The sequence below is a fragment of the Pleurodeles waltl genome, chromosome 10 (assembly GCF_031143425.1).
Source record: "Pleurodeles waltl isolate 20211129_DDA chromosome 10, aPleWal1.hap1.20221129, whole genome shotgun sequence".
Taxonomy (NCBI): domain Eukaryota; kingdom Metazoa; phylum Chordata; class Amphibia; order Caudata; family Salamandridae; genus Pleurodeles; species Pleurodeles waltl.
Genome location: NC_090449.1, coordinates 118,735,777 through 118,758,752, shown reverse-complemented (window position 1 = coordinate 118,758,752; position 22,976 = coordinate 118,735,777). Strand labels below are relative to the sequence as shown.

General features: G+C 42.8%; 1 protein-coding gene across 1 annotated transcript in view; it reads right to left on the bottom strand.

Annotated features, from left to right (window-relative positions):
• LOC138262384 (kinesin-like protein KIF19) overlaps window positions 1-22,976 on the bottom strand; it is a 696,763-nt gene that overhangs the window by 536,356 nt on the left and 137,431 nt on the right. Inside the window, exon 8 of the mRNA XM_069212284.1 lies at window positions 11,740-11,890. Within this exon, the coding sequence (XP_069068385.1) occupies window positions 11,740-11,890 (151 nt within the window). The remainder of the gene's footprint in view (window positions 1-11,739; window positions 11,891-22,976) is intronic.

The window sequence follows — 22,976 nt, the reverse complement described above, 5'->3', positions numbered from 1 at the left end:
GCCCCAGTGCGGCAGGTCTGAGAGGCATGAAAGGAGAGGAAAGGCTTTTCCTTTCCTTTCATTTCTCTCTGAGCATGTCTGCAGCACGATCACAGGAATGCCCACTAGACTACGCCTTGTGGGCAGATCGGCCTATTTTAATTGGGCCCATCTGCCCCAAAGGGGGGCAGAAACCTCTAGGCACCAAGGATCTTTTTTTTTTCTTCTTTTTACAGGAGGGGAGCGGTCCCTTGGGCAAGGGTGGCTCCCCTGGAGGGAATATTATTTTAGACCATTTCCGCCCTCGTTTGCGGCAGATCGGCCTATATTTATTTGGCCAATTTGCCCGCAAAGAAACCACTAGACACAAGGTTTTTTTTTTATTTTACATAAGGGGAGCGACCCCCTGTGCAAGGGTTGCTCCCAGGGGGCATATCATATTAGCCCATTTCTGACCCCCTTTCGAGCAAATCAGCCTACTTTTATTGAGACAATTTGCCCCCAAGGGGGGCAGAAATTACTAGACTCCAGGGATTTAAAAAAAATGTATTTTACATAGGGGGGCGGCCCTTTGGGCAAGGGCTGTTTCCAGGGGGCATATTATTTTAGGCCATTTCTGACCCCTTAGGGACAGATCTGCCTTTTTCTATTAGCCCCATCTGCCCCAAAGAGGGGCGGAAACCACTTAGGCACCAGGGATTGTTGTGTGTGTGTTTGCATGTGTGTGTGCTGTGTTTGGGGGACGGCCCCTTGGGCAAGGGTCACTCCCCATGAGGGCACATTACTGTTGGCCATTTCTTCCCCCCCTTGAGGGCAGATCAGCCTATTTTTATTATGCCCTTCTGTCGCCAAGGGGGGCAGAAACCCATTAGGAACCAGGGATCAGTATGTGTGTGTGTTGTTGGGAGGGCAGCCCCTTGGGCAAGGGTCGCTCCCCATGGGGGCACATTACTGTTGACCATTTCTGCCCCCCTTGAGGGCAGATCGGCCTATTTTTATTAGGCCCATCTGCTCCCAAGGGGGGCAGAAGCCACTTATGCACCAGGGATCGTTGTGTGTGTTTTGTTTGGTAGGGCGGCCCTTTGGGCAAGGGTCGCTCTCCATGGGGGCGCATTACTGTTGATCATTTCTGCGTGGGCAGATGGGGTAATTGCCCCCGATCCGCCCTGTGGGGGGGCTAAAAATCTACTAGATGCCAGGAAATTTAAAAAAATAAAAAATAGAGGGGTGGGGGCGCCCCCCACAATGGGCATGGTTATGCCCCCCCATCCCTACAGTCTTTCAGCCCCCCATGCAAACTAACGCATTGCATCCCAGTGGCAAGAAGAGGACATTTGATTTTTGGGCTTTTGATTTTACATCTCCTAATATCGCTCTACTTAAAATGGTGAGCGGCTGCACTTTTTGGCCTTTGGGACGCTGCCACCTAGAAAAATCTACCAGACCTAGACACATCTGGAAACTAAATATCTGGGTGAGTCCAGGATGGTGTAGTTCACATGCACCCAACACCATTTTCCTTCCCACACTCCCATGCAAACCTCCAACTTTGCTTGATATCACGCATTTTCCCTCCATTTTTGTGATGGAACCTTCTGTAATCCGTCGGAATCCACAAGATTCCAACCACCCAGCTTTGTCGTATCTATAACGATAAAAATTCTGGCCCACTTGTCAATCTAAAAACATTTTTTTTTTCAAACTGCCCTTATGGACCCGCTTTGGTTCCCTCTTAATTTTGACATGTTTTTGGCCCTTCCCTGTCACAGCCACTTGGCCCACCTACACAAGTGAGGAATCATTTTTATCGGGAGACCGAGGGGAACATTGGGTGGTAGGAAATCTATGCCAGTGCAGTAATATCACACAGAAATGTGAGGAAAATGTGATTTTTTTTAGCTAAATTTGAGGTTTGCAGAGGATTCTGCAAAACACTGGGGACTCCACGGAAGTCAGACCTCCCTGGACTCTCTTGGGTGTCTAGTTTTCAGAAATGTCTGGGTTTGGTAGTTTTCACTAGATGGCTGCTGAGCCCAGGACCAAAAACAGGTAGTTTTGTATTAGATCATTTTGATGTGGCCATGTTTTGTTTTGGACCCTTCCCTCGTCGCGGGCACTAGGCCTACCCACCCAAGTGAGGTACCATTTTTATCGAGAGATGTGGGGGAATGCTAGGTGGAAGAAGTTTGTGGCTCCCCTCAGATTCCAGAACTCTGCAACACCGAAATGTGAGGAAAAAGTTTTTTTTGCCACATTTTGAGGTTTGACAAAGGATTCTGGGTAACAGAACCCAGTGAGAGCTTCACAAGTCACCCTATCCTGGATTACCCTAGGTGTCTAGTTTAAAAAAATGCACAGGTTTGCTAGGTTTCCCTAGGTGCCGGCTGAGCTAAAGGCCAAACTCCACAGCTACGCACTTTGCAAAAAACAGGTCAGTTTTCATTAGAAAAACGTGAAGTGTCCATGGTGCGTTTAGGGACGTTTCCTTTCTCTGCATTTTTCCCTTCCAAATGTAAGATAGTGTGTAAGAAAGAAGTCTATTTGAGAAATGCCCTGTAATTCACATGCTAGCATGGGGACCCTGAATTCAGATATATGCAAATAACCACTGCTTCTCAACACTTTATCTTGTGCCCATTTTGGAAATTCAAAGGTTTCCTTGATACCTATTTTTCACTCTTTATTTTTTACCAAATGCATTGCTGTATAACTCAGTATACAATGAAAACCCAATGCAGGGTGCAGCTCATTTATTGGCTGTGGGTACCTTGGTTTCTTGTTGAACCCACAAGCCCTATATATCCCTGCAACTAGAAGAGTCCAGCAGACATTGCGGTATAGTGCTTTAAAATATCTGCCATAGCTTGAAACAGTTACAGAAGAAAACGTAAACAGAAATGGCTGGGGTTTTTTCAACTCAATTTCAATATTTGTTCATTTCAGCTGTTACTTTCTGTAGGTAAACCTTGAAGGATCTACACAAATAACCCCTTGCTGAATTCAGAATTTTGTCTACTTTTCAGAAATGTTTAGCTATTCGAGAACTACCTTTGGTTTCACACCCACTTCTGTCGTAAACTGGAAGGAAACTGAATGCCCAAAAGTAATAAAAATGGGGTATGTCCCAGTAAAATGCCAAAACTGTGTTGAAAAATTTGGTTTTCTGGTTCAAGTCTGCCTGTCACTGAAAGCTAGGAAGATGGTGATTTTAGCACCACAAACCTTTTGTTGATGCCCTTTGCAGGGGAAAAGCACATGCTTTCATCTGCAGCACTTTTTTCCCATTTGGCCAAAAAAAAGAAAAATTTAGCTGTATTTTGATTAACTTCTTGGTCTCCTCCAGGGGAACCACAAACTCTGGGTACCTTTAGAAACCTTAGGATGTTGGAAAAAAAGGACACAAAGTTGGCTTGGATAGATTATGTGGACAAAAAGTTTTGAGTACCTAAGTGCGAACTACCTCAAATAGCCAAAAAAAGGCTTGGCACAGGAGGGGAAAAGGCCTGGCAGTGAATGGGTTACATACCAAACTGAATTAGAGATATGTATTATTCTCTTTTTTTTAAGTATGAAACACACGTTGTTGCACAAAGCTTTTCGAGTGGAGGCGGTGAGCAAATGATAGGCCCATCCTTGCTTTAAGTTTAGTTGATTTTTTCCTACTGTATACAATATTGTATATACATAGTAATGATAGCAAAAAAGGCATGTTAGGGGTTGCCTTCATTCATTCCAGGCTGGTTTTGATGATATTTTACTAATCCAAAGTTGTAATACTGTGCCTGGAGTGGTAAAAGGCTTTTGTCATTTTACCGCTGAGCATGGATGGCACTGTGCTAATCCTATGCTAAAAGACTGCTATAGAAATGGTAAAAGACTTTGGCCCATAATCAGCTCCCACTAAGCAAAAGCAAACAGCTATGTCCCGGGGTAAGGCACCTTGGGACAGAGCAGGAGCTGGCCCTGGGGCATGGCAGTCTGCAGGCCTATCAATGGCTCCTCGAGGGGAGCCGCACAGCCCCTCTCCAATTGTGAATTTAGCCCTGGGAAGGTGGCGGTCCGGGCAGCTGCGGGGGCCAAAATGGGTCCCTCCTTTTTTTCATGATTGTCCTGGGGAAATGGTGGTCCCTGGGCTGCGGGGTGTCAGGTAGCCTCCCTGCATTGAAATGGAAGGAAGCCCTAGGGAGGTGGCATCCCCGGGGCTGCAGAGAGGATAAGCTCCCCCTGCATTCAAAAACAAACAAGCCCCATGGAGGTGGCGGTCCCTGGGGCAGTAATAAGCCCAGGAGGGGGGGCCCGTGTGCCCTCCTCCTTATTTTTTTTTATATGCCCCCAGGACCTGGCCCACCTAGCACGCTAATAAAAACAAGCATGGGTGACTGCGCTTGTTTTTTCTTTTCGTTTTGCCACGAAATTGCTGAGGCCGAGTCCCAAGATGGCTGCCAGCATTTTGTGGTTGAAGTGGTGGCAGCCAATCAGAGTTCTGCATTTCCCTGCACGAGCTTGTCATTAATCGCGAAGACATCACGATGGGTTTGCGGCCCTAGATATACACATTTATTTTCCCTTTAATTTCTCAAAAAGTACTGAACGGATTTACACTGAATATGCCAAAGCACAATCTGCGTACCGAAAGCTAGCTTTCTGCCAAATTTGGTGTAATTCCGTCCAGTGGTTCGGACTGTAGTCATGTTATAGCTCCTATAGGAATTAACATGAGAAACCCATGTTTTGTGACCCCCTTTTTATCAGCCCCCGCTTGACAGATCATCCTGAAACTTTTCTGTGCGCAGCAAGAATCACCAGGACACTTTTTGGGGAAAATTTCATGAAGATTAGTCCAACGATGCCAAAGATATAGGCAAGTCAAAAACACTTTTTCTATGGAAAGATGGTCCTAAGTATAACTACCTAGTAAATATATATACATATACATATACATATAAATATATATAAAATCCTCTTTCCTGGGAATGTCTGCCCTTGTCAACAGCACAAGCTGGTACAAATTGTTTCCTTTTTTTTAAAACAGGATTTTTATTTCATCATATTTTTGTATTAGCAAAGTGCAAGGTGCTAAAAACAAATTGGTCTAAGCATTTTGGCAGAAGCCTTTGACTGGGCCATCCCATGGTGCAGTGCAAAAAATATATTTAAAGGAACATTCTCCTTATACCCACACCTAATCTCAAAGAGGTAAACATGCAGACCTCAAAAAATAAACCATTCACTTATTGCAAATACAATCTTAAGAATCAAACTGTGTTCTTAACATCAGAAAATAAATTAATTTAATATACTGGTAATCCATTTCATCAAATATTTACTCAACCATCACAAGGGTGTCTTCTCACTTATAGTAAAGTACTTATTGATGTATGTTTGTAAGTATAGCGCAGTAAAATACTCAATACTATTAACCTGGATTTTCAAGAACTTGAAAAGCAATTACAGTAAAGTACTGATCTCACAAAAATATCAATACACATCCATTTAATCCCATGTAAAATACTCAAGACTATTAACCTGGATTTCCAAGAACTCGAAAAGTAATTACACTGAAGTACTGATCTCTCAAAAATGTCAATACACATCCATCTAATCACAGGTGATATATAAAAGAAGAAAATAGCAGCATAAGAAAAGGCAGCAGGTGAAAAAACAGTAGGTGAAAAAAGAGAAAGGGAACACAATAAAGATTTATCCTACTGCATTCCATACTCCAAGTCCCCAATTATCATTTCCAAAAAGTATCAAGATATCAATATACTCAAAGATGTACATAAAGTTAAGCGTCCGTGTTCAGACCCCAAAGTATTTCTGTTCCAATTGCCATTAACTACCTTGACTCTGATCTTCTAAGGGTCAATTCACGATCTCCTCCTCCTCATATATTAGCCCTCACATGATGGATCCCATAGTAACATAAATTCTTATATTCCCCAGTGTGCTGTTCCCAAATATGTTATGCAATCACATAGTAATAGTCTTTGTTCGTTATTGCGCTCAGATGATGCAGTTTCAGTTTGTTTACCATTCTTCCTATGCACCTTTTGCCACAACCACACTCCAGAGAATATTCTACAACGAGGTTTCACATGATATCCATTCTAAAACGTTCCTTTTTTTAAATTGTTCCTTGTGGACCCATCAAGGCAAGTGTAACTACAAGTATGACTATAACTGCTGAATTTCTATGGTTTTGAATGAGTAAAATATGAACTTAACGTTGTTTTAACCTTTGTGTTTTTTCAGGGAATTATATATGTAGGCATGCAGAGGTTATTTTTATTTTGGGGTAAGCTCCCTAAAGCCCCGTTGTTACACCTAGCATCCTTGTTGTGGTTTCCCTTGTATTTTTGTCTCTGCTTCCTGTATTTTTGACTGTGCTGGATTTCCTTTTTGCTGGTTTTTCGTACTCTGGACACTTTACCACTGCTGACCAGTGCTAAAGTGCAAGTGCTCTCTATCTAAATCGTGATTATGATTGGTTTATCTGTGATTGACATATTTGATTTACTAGTAAGCCTGTAGTAAAGTGCACTAAAGGTGCCCAGGGCCTTAAATCAAATACCACTAGTGGGCCTACAGCACTGATTGTGCCACCCACATGAATAGCCCTGTAAACATGTCTCAGACCTGCCATTGCAGTGTCTGTGTGTCCAGTTTTGCACTGCCAATTCGACCAGGCAAGTGAACCCATTTGCCAGGCCCAAACCTTCCCTTTTACTACATGTAGGTCACCGCTATGGTAGGGCCTACGTAGCCCCATGAGCAGGGTGCAGTTATTTTAAAGGTAGGACATGTACTGATGTGTTTTCTATGTCCTGATTGTGGAATTCTGCCAAATACTGCCAGTGACACTTAAGATCATCCCAGATCATCCTTTTTTAATCCATTGTTAATCGTCTTAAACCATTGCACAATTTTTAATCCAGTTCAAAGAAAAGAAACGTAAATATTCACTGCTTAAACATTTTATTGGCAACGTAACGATTCCAACATGTAAAAATCCTTGGTATTAATAATTTCACAAACATAATCCACATTTCATCCATGTCATTTTAACCCAATGCATTTCGAGATACGATCTCTTCACAAGGGGTAACTGAAACAGGAAAATTTAAATTCCATCAGAATCCGTGTTATAATACCCATTTCCTCAAACATACACCCATAGTGGCTCAGTAATATGGAGTCAAATGCTGTATATTTTCAATGCTGTTTTATCAAAAGTTTCAAATTTTCTAACACTGACATATCGTCCCCCAACCAACAGTTTGAATGTGGAATGAACCGGGATGCCTATGAGTGTCGCTGGACTTAACATTGGCCTAAGGGCCTGTTCAATGGCTGTGCACCTCAGGACTGTTGTACCTTAACTGGTCATCAGCTTGTTATTAATATATCAGCGTGGTTTGGACAGAACACGCACCAGGAGCTGCACACCAAACAACCTTTGCCTGAAAGCATGTTTAAAATAGTTAAATGGTTTAAAAATGGGGGTCTCCATTCTATAATTTCTTTCCTCAAAAGGTTTGTTTTGCCAGGTCGACATGCCAGGTTAAAACTGCATACACTGACATGAGGCCTGAGACATGTTTAAAGGGCTGCTTAAGTGGGTAGCACAGTCAGTGCTGCAAATTCACTAGTAGCATTTAATTTACTGGCCTTGGGCACCTGTAGTGCCACTTTACTATGGACATATAAGTAAATTAAAATGGCAATATGGTATAAGCCAATGCTACCATGTTTGAGGGAGAGAGAGCACAAGCACTTTAGCATTGGTTAGAAGCGGTAAAGTGCACAGAGTCCCAAGGCCAACAAAAATGAATTCAAGAGGATGAGGCAAAAAGTCTGGTGATGACCCATGGAGGTCATTTAGGGGTCATCAGGGATAGCAGCTGCGACCCTTGGCTTGATCTTTGCTACCCCTGGTACTGCCTTTGTGACCCCTGGCCTCAAAGGTGGCAAATTAAGTGTCAGGAACACATTTGCAGCTTGTCCTCATTAAGGCTTCACTCTCTTTGTTTTTAGTCAATTTTTTGTTACACTGATAGTGAATAATAATATATTATTCATTATTAGTATAATACAAATGGAGTACAGTTAGCTGGGATATGCCCTTCCATGGCAGCTGAGGTAAGTAAAAAATGCTTTTAAATGTATGTTGGGTGCATGCTTACGGGTGAGAGTGTGTACTTATGTGAGACAGAGTGAACGAAGTGTGAATGTATGTTTATGTATAAGAATGTGTGTTTGAGTGAAAGTGGAGGTGAAAGGGCATGAGATGTCACTTCCGCCACCCCTGGCATTTCGGTGAATTGATGTCCATGTGATGACAAGGTCAAGTTCAACAATGATGTTTTGGAAAACAATGTTATCACATGCTACCATGAGCGGCTAGCTGCCCCTTCTGCCTTTTCTTCCACTTCTCACCCTCCCACCAGCAGAAAAAAGTGGATTGAGCTGATGGGCATGGCCAGAGAGGACCTAGGGAAAGTAACAGCTGCCCCTAGCCCCTCTCCTAGCTCCGCCTACCAGCTCGAATTTTGGACAGCACTCGTTTTGTCACATACATCTTAATGAGGTGACCCAGAAGCAGCCTCATTTGGAAGCTTTCCAGTGCCAGAAAGCAATTAGGCACCAGCAAATCCCATATAAACACCCCTAATACCATAGGAGTTTATCCTCCATCAGGAAGACAAAAAAGCCGAAAAATGGGTGCATTGCACAGGGGGACCCCTTCTGTATTGATATATATCATAAAGGTGCTCTAGTGACACCTTTTAATGACATATAGTTTTTAATAGAGTAGGTAATGGGTTAAGCATATAAATGGAAGTTCTGAGAAGACTAAGTACAGACACAGACTGTTTACTGTCTCGGTGCTAGCATAACCTGTATAAAATTTGTGAAAATTATTCCTTCATCGAAAGGGTCTTCCTTCTTGGCCAATGAGTGTTTGCAAATTACCAGATGCGAGAGGACTGACTAACTTTGATATGCAGCTTGCAGTAGTAGCTATGGAATCAACTTCTTTTGTCAGTTAGCTCATGGCATTTGGTGAAAAATAAAAGATCGAAAAGAAAAAGAGACACGACAATGGTGAAAATCTAAGTTGACTAAACACAGTTTAAACAAGTATTGGCAAAGCCAGTTGGTCTGGCTTTCAAGAGCTAACATATTCCAATAAAGGCATCAACAGCTGCTGTTTGTTTGTGTTAGCTCATTGAACCCAGGTCTACTGGCTAAATCAATGCCTGCTCCTATTGCACGCTCTGTCCCACCATTTTCGTACCCAACATCATCCAAAGACACAGGATTGAAAAACACACAAAACAGCCTGAACCAAATATGGCATTCACATTTGTAAGACGTCAAAACATTGAAAAGCTACGAGCAGCACTTTCCTGAGGCAGGATGCTACCTTAAGCCATTACGAGAGGTCCTTCAAATCAGACACAAGTTCGTGCCCCCAACAACCATGAGGGGAATCGGGAATCGACATGGCAGTGCTGCTAGATTGAGAGGCAGCACTACAGCTGGTGTTGTGCTCAAGAGAAAAGGCGAAGTACGATGTAACTGGAATGGGAAGGATTTTTCTTGGCCCAGCACCACAGCATTAACAAAAAGTACATGACAGCTGGTTTGGAGCTGAGGAGGAGGACTGTTTTATGTGCCAGTGGATACCATAATTCTGAGTTCTGACTAAGTTCACTCTTGTTTTAGGAGAGGAACAGTTGGGTGAACAGCAAGCATCCGGCATCTTTCTCTTCTGACTCATTTGTTGGTTACACCTTTATCAAGAATCAGTCTGGAATTTCTTATTGGACCTCTTTTTTGAAGGAGAAAATACCTTGAATAAATCTTATTTTTCCCAGTCTGGGGTCTGGAAGTGATTCACTTGCATGTTTCTGTAGGACTATGGATGTTTGTTTCCTAAAGATGGTTATCGTGCACTGGAATCACGATCACTAGAAGACTTCCTCTGGTAAGGCTACCACTGTTACTGATGTTGCAGCTGTTGATATGGTCACCGAGGGTGTTGGACCCTTAGTGGTTCTTAACGGCAATCCTTGTGCTTGAATTGAAGCCTAAAGTATTTTGAAGGGTGTCCGCATCATTTTTCATCTCGTAACATTTCCTTGTCTGTATGTTGTCCAAATTAGGAGGAACCTGAAACAGAAGGTTCAAGATTTTGAGCTGCACATTAAGTTTGAGTGTGGTCAGACGTGACCAGGATGACCGCTTCAAAGCTACTACCAGGCAATATCCAGTTGTCGCCAACTCAGCCAAGTCCTCAACAGCGCTAAAGGCCTGGTTGAAAACGAAGAAGCCTTATTTTCTCATCTACAAAGGGTTTCATGTCTTCCCAGACCTCTCTTTCAAGCACGAAATGTTAGTACTTTTTGTGCGCCACACATTTTCTCCCTGTAGTGTCTATAATTTTACTCTTCCTGTTAATGGGCGCAGATGTTTCAGAAGCGGAGGGAATACCTATGCATGACAGATGTTGCTATCATCAAGTCCAGTTTAGGATCTATTTTTAAGAAATCTCGAACCAACCCTGCTAGAGAGGCTTCAACTTCTTCAGATGGCTCAGAGCTGCAGCCTATACAGTGGCAGGTGTAAGACATGTTTGCCCAGCTAGCTCTAATAGCCCTGGTACAAGAGGAAGAAGTAGGATTCCATGATTACAGAAACTGTTGTTTGTTCTTCTTTCACAAGAATATTTTAGATGTACTTTTAACATATCCTGGAAGGTGGTGCTATCCTTGACAGGTGAAACCCCTGTGGGAAAAGCTGCAGGTGATAGTGTAGGTTGTTCACATGTCATCACAATGAAAGTGTCAAAAGGAAGACAATATAGAAGGAGACTTGTGATGCACGCTTCTTTTCGGAGTGTGCGGGGGTGCTTTCTTCTCATGGGAGGGAGTGGAAAATGGGCTGGACTGTCACCAGCATGATGGTTTCAAGGGGTTAAATGCATCTTCCTATGTGGCGAGACAGAGGCTGGGCATGAGACCATTCTTGGACATGGAGAAAGATTAAAGGGTCTCAGTGGGGCCTGCACAGGGTCTTCTGCGGGTTTGTACTGTAAAATGTGGGTGCCCCAAAGGTTGCAATGCAGGCTATTACTCAAGTGTTAGTCTCCATCTCTTTTTAGGTCTTAGGAACATAGACGATGTTGAGAACTGGTGCGATGGGATTGTCTCTGTGAAAGCTAAAGTTCTGATAATTAAGGATAATTATATCTGAGCCCTGATTAAGTGGATCTTCATAAAACATGTGCTTTCTGACTGTGTTTTGGTACATCGCTCAAAGCAGTTATAATGAACAATGATGAATGGTTTCAGTGAAGTTACGTAGGTCAAAAGAAATACGTCTATTTGAATTTTAAATAAAGTAATCAAAAGATTGAAAAGGAAAATCTGGACTCATAATAATTATGGACTTGGATTGACATACTTTTTGAAGCTTTAAACTTTTAAATATGTTTTTCACAATCACTGGCATCAAGGGATATATATCGATGTCCCATTTGGGGTGGAAGCACTGGCTAGTTCTGAGATTCCCATTCATGTCATAAACACCTTGATGCCTACTTTACGTTTAACCTTTGTGGGACCTAAGAGGAACGAAGACTACTGCCAGCACAACACGGTTAAAATCCGCTGTTGTAAGCACACTGAAAAACCCTAACTAGATTGTTTTAGGGAAGCAATAGAAAAATATGTAAAACACATGCACATTTACCTTGTATATGCCTGATGTCACCTTTAGTTTCTTTCATTTGTTCACGTTGCTCTTCTTTGCTCTTCAGTCGCTGTATTTCTTTGCGAAGCTCAGCAATGATTCTGCTATACTGGTCAATGTGAAAATTGGCAGTCTGCAGGTTACGATTCACCTGGTGAAGACCACTTAGAAGTTACCTACAAGGCCACTGAAGAGCTACACATTATAAGAACAATACTGTAATGTTCTGTTTTTATTAACTAGTTCCATGCACATTAAAAGCTGTATATGAAATGCAATAGATGTCTGCCCTAACAACCGACTAATTGGAAACCTCGGTGTATGTGTTCATCTTTCATTTAACAGAAAAATTGAGTCATCATTGTTTGGGATTGGCAGCTTGCTGCGTGGCTCAACCAGCTGAGGATGCACTTTCCAGCTGTCAATATCTCGATTGATGCTCCGTCACCTGAAGAGCTTCACTGCATTGGACTGAAGACTGTCTCTGCCCATTCTCATCCTTAAAATGACTTCTAAATACTTCATCTGTTTCAAGCTGACTGTCAGTAACTGCAGGATCCTTTGAATAAACATCTCTTTTCAGTGGAATTTTTATCTGGCTAGAGGACAGCTAGAGTGACTGGGTTGGCTCTATTGGTATTAAACATAAAACCGTTAGTTGGGAGAGATGCCAGCCATGATTTTAAGAAATGCCACCCATCAGTGCCATTTGACACTGCACACCATATGACACAACATTGGTAAAGATACGTTCATGTTTCAGACAGGTATCTCAAGTCATCATAGTGGCGGCAGGGCGTAGATATAAACCAGGGTTTCTTTTTACTTGTTTAGTTGCCTGACTTTTGTGCAATGCCTCGCTGTCTAAGGTAAAGAACCTAATCATCTTGTTTGATCCCAAGTTGACCAGTCATTTGCGAATCAGGCTACAAAGAAATAGTCTGTACCATTGTGAACCGTTCATTCTGATCCACATTTAAAACAGTGAAAAAAAAAGCCTCAGTTCATATTATTATTACTGGTTTTCTTACTGTATCATGATTTAGGCCTTACAATCAAAGTGATAACCAACTGAAGAGACCACGATAAAGCTGTCATCTAATTACATGACTTTGAAAACAACACCATGTACCCCTGTCAGCAAATTTCTGAGACGGTTCTCAGCTCATCTGAAAGTTGGAACAATTTGTTATCTCAGCGATGGAGCAGACTTTTACTTGCTGTTATGTGTTTGTAGATATCAGATAGAGGATAGAAATGGTTTGCTTACCTGTAGTGTTGGTTCTTCAATACTGGCATCTTTCAAAGATTCAAATGCTTGAATCATTCTCCATCGTCAGGCTGGGGTCCTTTAGCACGGCCATGTGCAATATACTCAATACATTGAAAAGTCCACTGAGCACACACAACCAGTCCACCTCTTTGTGTCACTCAAACGTCAGACAATCAGAAATCAGCACCCTCATCCCTTCCCTTGGTAGAGCCTTCCAACTCCCCAGTTTTCTAGCTTGTGATTTTGAAGGATTAGACATAATGAATAGGCTCATGAAGAGGAGGGGGAGGTTTGAATGTAAATCTTTAAAAGATACATATGCTGAAGAACCAAAGTAACATGTAAATAAACAGTTTTCACCTGCAGCATTAGAGCTTTCATAGATGCACATGCTTGAATCAATATTATGATAGTGGTACTGATTAATAAAGAGAAAGATGGAAAAATAAGCTCACCTTAAAATGGTTAATATGGAAACAGGTTACAAAAGGCTGTTTTCCCCACTGATGCTTTTTTCTGGTTTCCACATTGATACAGTAATGGTTGGAGAATGCATGCATTGTCATCCATGTTGCTGATTTACAAATGTCCTTGAGATACACTCCAGGAAAGAGAGCCATAGTGGTAGCCATATTTCTAGACCAGTGAGCAGTAACAGCCCCAGTAACCTGTCTGTGCGCCTCTGGGCTATTGAGACACAAGAAACAATCCATTTGACCAAAGTCTTCTTTGTTATGGGGTACCCTTACGTTTGGATCCATAGGCTACAAACCAATAGTCTGCAGGACAAAAATCATTTTTTTCAAGGTAGAATTTAAGATATCTTTTGTTGTCCAGAGAGTGTAAACCTTTCTCAGCTGCTTTCATAAGGTTTAGAAATAATGTAGGCAAAGAAATGTATTGATTCATATGCAATGATGTGGAAACCTATGGATTAAACACTGTTTGAAAACATTATACTTGAAAATCATAGCTAAGGTTTAATACAAAAAAGTGCCTGAATTTCACCCACAGTTCTGGTGAATTCTCTTTTCAGTAAAAATGTGATTTTCCAAAAAAGAAGAACCTTGATCTGTGAAATGGCTTGAAGGGTGCCGTCATTAATGCTGCCAGCACAATATTAATCTCCCAAGCAGGAGTAGCTTGGCAGTGGGAGGAAAAGACCTAAACAATACTTTTATTAATAATTTGGTGATTCTTGAAACATAAAGATAGGGTATACCTGATCTTCTTAGATATCTTGCAATTGTCTTCAAATTAGCTTTGATGATGTTAAGCTGAGGCCAGATCAAGCCAATTAAATTTTCAGAGCAATTAGATTTTCTTTCTTTGGCCAAAAAATACATCTCTTCCATTTCATAGCATACGTCTTAATAGTAGAAGGCACCCTAGATGCATGACGTACTTGGCAGCATGCTTCAAATATATTCAGATCAACAATTCTAAGCCCTAATGAGCCAAACAGTCAAGTGCAGGGACTGAGAAGTAGGCTGAAGTATTTGTCCCCCGTTCTTTGACTAAAGTTTTGAGTCTGATTCGAATTTATCAGGATCTGAACACCATGTTCGATAATTCTGTGACCCAATGTTGCCTCTAAAATGCGAGAGCCACTAAGCTCACTGTGCAGCTCTCAGTTATGTTCTTGCAGAGAACTCTTGGTATTGGGGGAATTGAAGAGAATGAATAAATGAATTAACTCTTCCAAAAAAAGCGCCCTTGGATCCGTGGCGATATCACCTGCTCGCATATTGAGGACATTTCTTGTTCTGATTCATTGTAAATATGTCCCAACTTCATTTTCTCCATCTGTGGAATATTATATCTAACTGAGTCTCACCTATTTTCTATAATCTAAAATTTGTCTGCTGAGATAATCTGCCAACGTTTTCGGAAAACCAAACATGCTCTGCAGAAGGTTCTCTGTTGTCCTTGAGAGCCTATAGCCATAGTTCTTCAGCTTCCTGATACAGCAGAAGAACAGTTTACTTACCTTCTCTAACGCCTTATCTGGTAGAGACTCTATCTAGATGCAGATTCTTGAACTTAGATCATTCCTCAGGTGTCAGACTGGGTACAGAAATTTTTAATCATCCCTTTGTGCGCTGGTAGGTGGTGTCATTTAGCGCCACGTGGTGGCGTCCACTCGAGAAGTGACATACATGGTGGCACCACCCCAGCGCACTGATGTCTGTTCTTGACTGTTTTTCTGCACCATAAGCACAAAGTCAAGCTAAGGAGGAATGACTAGTGTGCCAAGTGGGGTCCTGAAGGATCTCTACAATTGCAAATGAAATACAATTCACAGAATGGGGAGGATGGAGGGTGGGTAAGGAGGCTACAGCTAGACAGAGTCTCGACCAGATAAGGTACTACCGAAGGTAAGTAACTTGTTCATCTGATCGGGACTTCTAGCTGCAGATTCCGTACCTTAGAATAGATATCAAAGCAGTCTCTCCCCAGAGGTGGGTCTGCAAATTGTTACACTTAAGGAACCTGAAGGACCAAATGGGCAAAATGCCCATCACACCAGACTGGACTGCCTAGACAGTAGTGTTTGGCGAACGTGTGCAGCGATGCCCAAGCAGCTGCTTGACAGCGATCCAGAACTGGAACCTTTCCCACTAAAGCAGTGGTTGCAGCTTTAGCTCTGGTGGAAGGAGCCCTTAAGCCTTCAGGGGGCTGCTTTTTAGCCACTATGTAGCAGATTTTAATACATAGGACAATCTGTCTGGAGATGATTCTTTTGTGAACTGCTTTGCCTTTCTTCGCACCTGTAAAACCAACAGAGTTGATCGTCTACCAGGAAGTCTTTGGCACCATTGATGTAAAATGACAATGCTCTTTTTGGGGCCAGACAGTGCAGTTTCTACTCTTCCTTTGTGGGATGAGGGGGCAAAGAAAGTAGGCAATGTGACAGTCTGCCAGAAGTGAAAAGCTGTAGCCACCTTTGGTAAAAAGGAGGCACGGGTCCTAAGGACCAGTTTGTCTGGGAGAGAAAGATCATGTACGGGGGATTAACCGAAAGGGCCTGCAACTTACTAACCGTCAGTGCAGATGTTACTGTCACATTTATAGTTAGCAGTCTTAGAAGACAGCTGTGCATAAGCACAAATGGTGTGCACATGGGAAAAGTGAGGACTAAATTAAAGGCCCAATAGGGCATAATGATGAGTGTAAACCTGTAAGGAAACGAGTAACAACAGGTGACTTCATCATGGATAATTGATCAGCAACAGCAGGAAGGTGGAAATTGTTGAAAGGTATCCTTTAACTCTGTCTAAAGTGACGAATGGGGTGAGCCTACCTTCAACAACCAGTCATCGACATAGGAGAAGACTGAAGCCACTGACGTCCGCAGATGAGCTACAACCACTTACCATCACTTTTGTGAACATCCGAGGGGTGGTGGTGATGCCAAAGGGTAGCACAGCAAACTGATAATGCTGTTGGCCTACAGTGAACCACAGATAGCACTTGTGGGCATGCAGGACAGGAATGTAGAAAGAGGCATCCTACTAGTCAGTCTCCAGCGTCAAAGGCAGACAGAACCTGAGCCAAAGTGAGCATATTGAATTTTTTCAGGGAGTAGTTGAGGGGGCGTAGATCTAGGATAGAATGGAGGCCTCCATCTTTTTTCAGCATCAGATAGTTGCTGGAATAGCAACCACAACCTACTTCTGATGCCAGCTCCATCTCAATGGTGCCTTAACCAGAAGAGCCAGCATTCTTGTCTGTGATGCCTGCTGGTGGTGGTTAGCAGGAAATGGACACAACTGATAGCCTCTACCATAGCCACAGAAGTGGGAGAAGGTAGATTACAGGTGTTGCTGGGCCATAGTGAGCCCAAAAATCCCTGCGTGGCCATAATGTTCTTAAATCGTTTAAGAGCCAAATCCACCTTGTTGCCACAAAGTATAGTTCCACCGAAGGGCATGTCAATAAGGGATACCTGGATATCCCCCAAAAAGGCAGTTGTCCTCAGCAAGGTGTGACATTGAAGCGTCATCATGGAAGCAATGGCTCTGCCTAACGAGATAGTCGTATCCAATCTGCATCTGATGGTGAACTCTGTCACATCTCTCCAATTAGCAACAGCTTGGGAGGGTATGGCCCAGTCCTCCTCCGGAACCATGGGGACACTTGTGCAACTGTATCCCACACAGTGTGGGAATAATGGCTCAATAAGAATGTTGTGTTCACAGACCGCAATGCTGGAAGAGAAAATTCTCTTGCCAAAGCTATCCATTCTCTTGGATTCCCTATTCAGTGGTGCAGTAGGGAACGCTCCTGGATTTATTCTGGAGGTTGAGAGTTGGACCACCAACCCTCAGGGGTGGGGTGCTGAGAGAGAAAAGCTGGATCAATAGTGCGAGGCGATGGTCCTATACATAGGAATGCTAGTGCAGTGCTTGGCCTATGCCCGAACAGGACATCTGTGAGAGCTTCATTACAGGGCAGTAAGGGTTCTGATGAGCATACCACAGGCTGCAGCACCTCTCTCAAGGCATTGGTCTTGACCTTGATCGTGGGTAGCTGCAGGCACAGGATTTCACCGACCCTCTGGACCTCCATTGCAAAAGAAGCTCCTTCCTCCATAGCCACTGTGGGAGGAGAGAGGAGGCCAGTGTCTGGTAATGTGTCCAGACCACTAGTGTCAGCCAAGTCTTCATACTAGGTGTCATCAACAATGGACTCTGCTAGGGGGTAGAGTTGCCATGGGAATCCTCATATCCCCTCCTGTCCTGTTCCTCAGAGGGTTCACCAGAAAAATACGTCTCCATCTCCAATTGAGGCCAAATGGGTCTGGTGGGCGCCAGAGCTGGCATTGAGCGACGTCGGTCTGGCTGTGTATCATCAGAGTTGGGAACTACAATGGGATCGGCACCATGAAAAATAGTAGAGAAAAAAGTCACACTAGTCAACTTCGACAAAACATTGAAAATAGCTAGACAAAACATTGAAAATAGCCAGTCAAAAGGTTAACTGGGGATGCCGTGGAAAAGAAGGAACAGAGGTCAGCTCTCTGGGGTGGCGTCTATATAGGCACCACACATGTCACTTCCAGCACAGACAATGCTGACGACGCCATGTGTAGCCAAACGACACCACATACCTGCATATAAGGGGATTGCTAAATAATTTCTGGATCGAGTCTGACACCTGGGGAACATTCTAAAGTAAAGAATCATCTGTGGCTTGAAGTTTTAATCATATGATACTTCATACCTCCCTGCTTCAGAATGTAGTATTTGGTGGTGATGTTACTCACCACAATGATGCCTACCCCATCACTTGTTTGAAATAGGACTTCTTACTGCTTGAGCCTGTTGATAAGTCTATGGCATTCATGATGTCCTCCAAGCGGCCTCCATCGCAAACCCCTCTGAGGCCATGGCCCTGCATGTCAAAAAGATACATCAGTTTTGGCCTTTGGATCTGCCATGATGATCTATTTCACAAATCTTGCTATTCTGGGTGAAGACAAAGCCCTGAAAGATTCTTAATAGAATTGAGAAGTTGCTAGACTACCTAGTGGTCTAATAACCACAGGTAGGTCTTTGTGAGCCCTAAAGCATCTGACGAAACAATTTTGGTGCTCCAAGAAAGCTGAATGCGAGATAGTAGTAATCTTAGACTTATTACTTCTGGTCATTATGAAAGTTACTCCTTCCAAAATAAAGATCATGCCTATGATATCTCACACTCATTCATCTGATACTCTTCAAGATACTCGCCTGCAATACCTGGGAAATTGATCATTCAGCCTTGAGGCAAAACAATTCACCTTGCATGGACACCATCTGTCCATCAGAGCAAGGAACACTTAGGGCATTAAGTTGCTAAGTATGAACCCTTGAGGGACCTAGAGTCCCAGTCCAATAAGATATTCTGCTTCCATGGCAGATTTTCTGCCGTGACTGAACTCCTCTTGTCCAAGTAGAAATGCAATATCCTCTGGCCAGTGCCATTAGGATCTTTGAATGAAGTGCCCCAATCAATTGATTTACCTCACTGCTGATATGTTGTCCATCCTTAAAAGCACTAAGCAAGTAACCTTCTTCTTCATCATGGTTTTGACCGCAAAGGACCCCGTAAAGATTTATAAGCAGCTAATGTTGAGTTGTAGCTCCTAATCTAACCACTGACCTTAAGTTGGGATGTCTGTGCATGATGCACTCCATGCAGGTTGGCTAGCATCCGATTCTAGGCTGGCTTCCGATTCTATGTCTATATCTAGCATGGTCCCATAGAAAGCCCTGCCATTCCAAACCTCCCTATGATCCTGTCACCACTGGATCTCCCACCTGATTTGAGAACTGTATCTTGTCGGAGCAGTAGAGCCCCTCCTCAGGTGCCTGGCCTTCAGTCTCTGGATAACCTTGTAGTGTCAAGGACCTATGAAGACGGCTTGATTCTATGAGGCCAACAAGAGCGTCATTTGTCTGGCAGGTACCAGCTGTGATTTCTTCCTATTGATGATTTCCAAACCATGGAGGAGGCCCACCCTGATCCTCAGTTGATTCACTAACTTCAAGAGAATGTTATATAGTTCAAAAGACAAATGAATCATAAACCCTTTAAATTTAGGACCTTCACAGTTTCAGTTTCTTGTTAAGTTAATGCCACAAACTCAAAAATGTGTCCTTTACATATGAATCAAGGAAGCATCTGTGGGGTGCAAAAGTTGTGACCAGGAGATAGGCCTACTCGGTCTTCCAGCCAGAGAACAACTTGAGAAGGAGTATACCTTCCATTCTGAAATGACAAAATATCATCCACTTGTTGAAGTCCCTGAGGCTAATGATGGTTGAAAAGCCTTGTACTATTCCTCTTTTAAGAACAAGTTAGTCAAAAGGCCTCCAGGATGCAGGATAGTCATGACCACTTCTCCTTTCCTGAGTAAATCATGCAGTTCCTGCTCTATAAGGTCCTCTTCCTTTGGGAGAAGGTAAATGGAAAGGAATTCTCATATGGATTGAGGTATCATGAAATCCTATCTGGAAACCATTGACTATGTGTATAACCCAGGTGTCTCAGGTCTCCTGCTGGATCGTATCGATTGTTAGGAAACAGCACCAATCAGCCCCCTACTTTTGATTGGAAAAAAAAGGTTAAGGCCTATCTCAGCAGCCAACAGGTGTGTTCACAGCTCCCTTAAATCTGCCTCTGAGCAGCTAGTTGAGCGTGCTGTGCCTTCAGGAACAAACTTCAGAAGATTCTGAACAGTTCCAAAGGAGCCTAACATCTGAACGGGACCTGTCTCAAAGGATGCAAGATCTCTGAACTTGGGATTCACTTTGATCAGCAGTGAGTTTCTTCATTTTGTTGATAATATGCAGTGCACATTGCCAATGAATAGGGTTTCTGTTTTACGTTAAAACCAATTATAACCGAAAACACACCATCTACGAAAATATCTGTTTTTCTGTAGCACTAGAAGACACCAGTGTTGCATAAACTACGACTTTGGCATAGTTCTTCAAGGTTTACTTTCCCATCTACAGGTGATACATCAATGCTGACTGTGAAAGACGTGTTAGTGTAGCCTCGCCGAACAACAACCAATATATAGTTGGAGTAGAGATAAGCTTTTGTGTTACTAACAATCCCTGCAAGGAGATCGGGCCAGCCTGGTAACAGAAACAAACCTATTTCGTTATTCACAATATCACACATACATTGCACTAAGAAGAATACACACTTTTAAACAAAAGTATTTATTACAACAGGGTGAACCTGTTTCTCAGCACATCTAAAATAACTAGTCGACAACAAAAAGTACACTGTTCCTGGAACTAGGGGGACAGTTTAAGTTTCAGGAGCAAGAGCCCTCACAAACCCAGATGGGTGTCATGCTTCATCATCGGGAAGCTCCTCGTCAGACCGGTGGTGCAATATCTGACGGGCTACCCTTTCGGGGGCTCTTTACCGGAGATCTTTTAATATGTCAGGGGTGGCTGCCGTAAAGATCATAAAGGTCAGACACTCCTTATGCCATAGGAGCTTATGCCATAAGGAGTGTCTGACCTTTATGATCTTTACGGCAGCCACCCCTGACATATTAAAAGATCTCCGGTAAAGAGCTCCCGAAAGGGGAGCCCGTCAGATATTGCACCACCGGTCTGACGAGGAGCTTCCCGATGATGAAGCATGACACCCATCTGGGTGTGTGAGGGCTCTTGCTCCTGAAACTTAAACTGTCCCCCTAGTTCCAGGAACAGTGTACTTTTTGTTGTCGACTAATCTGATTGGGAGAACGTACACTGGACCTTTAATCCTCCCTATCCCTCTCTTTGTTGGCATCTAAAATAACTATGCAGAATATCATAAAACAGGAAGAAGACACATTGTCAACAACGAGAATAAAACTAAAATTTCTAACATGGGCAAAATGTCACCTAAAACCTACCACCCTAGAACCTACTTCTATACGCTAGGAGAGCATGAAGAATAGAACAACTTGAAGTTTAGAGTTTCTTAGGGAGAAGCAATGCAGTTCATACCTTGTTGACAGCAAGAGCCGTCATTATCAGGGGTGGCGTGAAGGCAGTGTTTCCTGCGAAGGGCAAATAAGGGTTGATGTAGTGGCCTCCCTCCGGGACTTGGCCTTATCAGAATTAGGTCTTTGAAATGCGCTGGCAGTAGGTGAGACTGTCTCTGGCAGAATCTTGCGCGAAAATCTAGATGAAGGACCTTTCCCATCAAGTAGTCGAGTGTAAGTCTTTATATACTAAATCGTGTCAGAGATTGGAATTTGCGACATTGGTTTAGGAATGGCTAACAAATATTATGTGCATTAAAGTGTACATTCCTGACGTTTCCTTAGGAACATACAAGGTGAAAAGACATCAATTCATACTACACTATTTTGGCGACATGTCTATATTTCTTTTTTTTTTACTTTTGACCTTGACATGGTGGAAAGTAGAATCTTGTCTCAGACTGATGCCACCTCTGATGTTATATCTGTCATTAGCCAAAAGACTTGACACTTTCATTGTCCTTAGAAAGATAAGGTCAGATAACATCTGCAACAGCGGCAGACATGACAATGATTCTGCATAGAATTGGGAATATGGTGACTTCTGTAACCTAAGATGGTGTCCCGCCTACTCAAAATGGAGTCGGCCTTTATGAGCTTTACATCACCACATTTTGCTGCATTTGGACTGCTATCAAGCACACCAGTGACAAAGAGTATGAAAGCAGTTCCGCGACTCCTCCACTCTGTTAATTTACCACCAGTGTCCTTCAAAGAACATGAAGAGCAGCTATCAGAATACTGACACTGTTCAGGTTTTTAAATTGATTTTTGTAGTCTCTTAAATTATAACCACCCCTACTGGATTCCCAGGATGTGGGTGAGCCAGTCTTTCTTTTCTCTTTGTCCCTCTGTACTTTTTCCCTGGTGTTGCAGACTCGGAACCCTCAGAGTCACTTTTAGGTTTTAAATGTGGCTCAACAAGTTGTGTTCCCAGGGTATCGCTACCCACAGAGGTATAAACTTCAGCAATTATTTTTGGTAGTTTTTGTTCACAATCTTGAACTGGAACCGCTTCCAGTCTCTGGAGTCTGGCCAGAACTGAAGCTTCTCCCTTAATTTTGCTTAGGGTGATAGAGGAAACTGTGGAGAAGTTCCCTATTAACTTTGTAACTAAGTCCAGAGCTGGTGCAGCTCCATCCTCATGGTATACCTATTTAAGTACGTCAGGGAGAACTGCCAGTGAAGGTGTCCCATGACTGCAGGTGTAAATACATGTAAAAATGCTTTCTCAGGTGTTGCATTCCTCTAGAGGTGGAACCATCCCAAGAGAAAGACACATTGTCACCTACTAATCTGTGGTTAACCCCGGGTATCTAAACACAAAAACATTAAGCCTTAACTTAAAGGCAATGTGTAAAGTAGTCATGCAGCACACAAACAGTAATAAAGTGAAAACACAGCACAAGAAAAATCCCAACC